Here is a 3,663-nt window from a genome sequence, read left to right as displayed (position 1 = left end):
CTTCTGCACACCACCGTATTACATTTAGGTTGAGGTTGATTGGCTTTGCTTGGCTCCAAAAACCTGCACAAAGGAGAGACACGGAAAGAAACGCCTTAATTGCTGGCACTTCACTATCTCAAGGAGGAAGACAAGACAGAGCACACCACACCCAGCAATAAAGACAGGTACTTACAGCGGAAGCATCGCTGGCTTCCCGGTCTTCTGCACACCACCGTATTACATTTAGGTTGAGGTTGATTGGCTTTGCTTGGCTTCAAAAACCTGCACAAAGGAGAGACACGGAAAGAAACGCCTTAATTGCTGGCACTTCACTATCTCAAGGAGGAAGACAAGACAGAGCACACCACACCCAGCAATAAAGACAGGTACTTACAGCGGAAGCATCGCTGGCTTGCCGGTCTTCTGCACACCACCGTATTACATTTAGGTTGAGGTTGATTGGCTTTGCTTGGCTCCAAAAACCTGCACAAAGGAGAGACACGGAAAGAAACGCCTTAATTGCTGGCACTTCACTATCTCAAGGAGGAAGACAACAGAGAGCACACCACACCCAGCAATAAAGACAGGTACTTACAGCGGAAGCATCGCTGGCTTGCCGGTCTTCTGCACACCACCGTATTACATTTAGGTTCAGGTTGATTGGCTTTGCTTGGCTCCAAAAACCTGCACAAAGGAGAGACACAGAAAGAAACGCCTTAATTGCTGGCACTTCACTATCTCAAGGAGGAAGACAAGACAGAGCACACCACACCCAGCAATAAAGACAGGTACTTACAACGGAAGCATCGCTGGCTTGCCGGTCTTTTGCACACCACCGTATTACATTTAGGTTGAGGTTGATTGGCTTTGCTTGGCTCCAAAAACCTGCACAAAGGAGAGAAACGGAAAGAAACGCCTTAATTGCTGGCACTTCACTATCTCAAGGAGGAAGACAAGACAGAGCACACCACACCCAGCAATAAAGACAGGTACTTACAGCGGAAGCATCGCTGGCTTGCCAGTCTTCTGCACACCACCATATTACATTTAGGTTGAGGTTGATTGGCTTTGCTTTTCGGCCACGATGATATTTGTCACTCTCTCCTGTAGGGAATCTGACAGGGCAGCAATCTGAAGTAGGATGTCAATCATCAGGGCCAAATCCTGCAAAAAATTTAAATTTTGAAAGCGGGAAGCCATGCCTGGGTACCTTTCGTTGCCTTGAAAAAACTGATATAGCGCTGGATAAGCACGCCACACAGCCATGGTTGCCCTTAAACTACAGGCAGCCCATCTTGGTCCCAAAACTCTGCCAATCTTCACTATTTCGATGCCCAATTGCGCAGAAATTTGGAATAGGTCCTTCTGGCTCTTGCAGGATTTGCGGAAGATGGTGTGCACTTTATCCAGGAAGATCTTGAAGTGGTTGACCTGCTTCACTTCTCTTATTGCATCATCCAGCACAAGTTGCAGGCGGTGGTTCAAGCAGTGCCAGATGATGATGCTTGGGAATTCTTGAGTTATTCTGGCGCTGACTCCAGATTTTCTTCCAAGCATAACGTTGGCGCCATCGGAGCAGAAAGCGATTAAGTTCTTCCGTAGATATTCGGTGGTGAATCCAACTTTGTGCAAGCTTTCCATTGCTGCGGAATATATGGTCTCCGCATCTTGTCTCTCTAATTCCAGAAGCTCAACGAAGATGGTTGCTGGGCATTCTGGATCCTCAACTCTAACAAAAACTATCAGCACTGCTCTCATTGAAAGTGTTGAGGCTTCATCAATTATTAGGCACACCTTTCGATTATTTGCAATAATCGTTGAAAACACGGTGGTCTCGATCTGTTTCGCAATGAAGTCAACAATTTTTACTGCAGTTCTTTGTGAATGCAAGCCAACTCCAACATCCACTCCAAGTGTATTCAGCAAATTTACTTGCGCTTCGATGTCTGAGAATGGATTACATCTCTGCGCCAGATCGTAAACAGTGGAAAATATTGTGCAGGTACTGGATAAATGTTTCTCAGTTGACTTATCCAGGGATTTGGTGAAAGCTTCCTGCTCCTGTTGCTTACTGGTCTCCACGCAAATAAGGTGTGCCTTTGACTGAAAATGTTCCCTTAATTTTTTTCTCAGCGATGCTTGTTGTACATCCTTGCTTTTCCCTGATGTTGACACCTGGAAATGTTTCCACTCTTTGGAAACATGAATACCTTTCTCCAACGCAAACATGGGTTTTGCACAGTATGCACAACCCAGCTTCTTGTTGGATACTTCCAGTCCATCAAACCTCTCCTTGAAGTGTGTGTATTGCTGCAAATTCCAGCAGTCAGGAAGTTGTGAAACTGCAGTGGAGTCGATGGACTGGCTGCTTTCTCCAACCTCAACTGGTGGTAGTGGTTGTGCTGGCGGTGCTGGTGCGGCTGGCGGTGCTGGTGCAGCTGGTGCGGCTGGCGGTGCTGGTGGTGCTGGTGCGGCTGGCGGTGCTGGTGCGGCTGGCGGTGCTGGTGCAGCTGGTGGTGCTGGCGGTGCTGGTGGTGCTGGTGCAGCTGGTGGTGCTGGTGCGGCTGGCGGTGCTGGTGCGGCTGGCGGTGCTGGTGACTGCTTTGGATCAGCTGATTCATCAACTCTTGGCTTTTTGGAGAAGAAAGCGGTCAAACTCTGTTGCCTCTTCTTCATTGTGCTAAGTAGATCTAACTGCTGCCAAAGAAATAAAACAATATTGGACTCAATTGTGGTTGTAAGTTGAGGACTCTGTAGGTAACAAGAAGGGACCTCTGCTTTCAACCAACAATGTACAGTCTTTTCAGGAAGGATGAGAAACAGGAAAGATATAAACAAACAGGAAAGATATAGTCTTTCATCCAAGAAGATAGTTCAAGAATGAATGTCATATTCCCAGAGCAATACAGATTTCCTTTTTCTGAAATTTAGTTCTCAGTTCCAAAAGACAGGAATATATGAATGCATATGAAATTATGAATTAGTACTTAGGTCGGTCCAAGAAGCTATTCAGAAGTTAGTGGTTAGAAGAGCAATCGTAAAGGTAGATTACGTGGGATGTGTTTGCACAACAGTGGAAAAACAGAGATATGTAAATGAATAAATATTACAATGTGCAGGAATAAATAAATTGACAATTAAAATCAAGAAGGCTTTGAATACTTTTTCACATGGGATTGGTTTTAGCTATTGCCAACTAACGGAAACAGGAATTAGAAAGCCAAAAGTATGAAAGAAAACACCAATTATGTAAAGAAAGGTCCCTAAAATGTATAAGGAAATATTACTAGATAATTTTTAATGCGTAGATAACTGTGGGACATTACACACACACACACACACACACACACACACACACACAAACTATGATGGAAAACACAAAAAAATAAGAATCCCCCCCCCCCCAAAGACTGCGAATGAAACCAGGTTTTTTTCCCTAAGCCTAAGGACAGGAAAGACAAAGCCACTGGAATAAAAACCATCAAGGCATTGCGGGCAATTTTAAAGGACAGGCATTCACAGAACCATCAACCACCTCAGAATTACCTAAACAATGAGGGTGAAACACACTAAATCTGATTTTCTAGGATACATACACTTAGCGACCATTTTCACACTTAGCGACCGTTGCAGCATTCTCATGGCCACGCGATCAAAAGTTTGATGTTTGGCAACAGATTC

The 3,663-nt window shown here is 44.9% G+C and overlaps 1 protein-coding gene across 1 annotated transcript; it reads right to left on the bottom strand.

Moving 5' to 3' along the window:
- Positions 1-1,029: 1,029 nt before the first annotated feature.
- On the bottom strand, positions 1,030-2,211 carry LOC148043847 (E3 SUMO-protein ligase KIAA1586-like). The gene has a single exon (XM_087723956.1). The coding sequence runs from the start codon at positions 2,209-2,211 to the stop codon at positions 1,030-1,032; it is 1,182 nt and encodes a 393-aa protein (XP_087580082.1).
- Positions 2,212-3,663: the final 1,452 nt, after the last annotated feature.

The sequence above is a fragment of the Thamnophis sirtalis genome, unplaced genomic scaffold, assembly GCF_051295495.1.
Source record: "Thamnophis sirtalis isolate CommonGarterSnake01/CBP01778 unplaced genomic scaffold, rThaSir2_p1.2 scaffold_10, whole genome shotgun sequence".
Taxonomy (NCBI): Eukaryota; Metazoa; Chordata; class Lepidosauria; order Squamata; family Natricidae; genus Thamnophis; species Thamnophis sirtalis.
Note: the sequence above shows the minus strand (reverse complement) of the source record. Positions and strands in the feature narration are given on the sequence as shown.

Coding starts and splice junctions, on each gene's coding strand:
- LOC148043847 (XM_087723956.1), bottom strand. CDS start 2,211: ATGTTTGCGTTGGAGAAAGGTATTCATGTTTCCAAAGAGTGGAAACAT.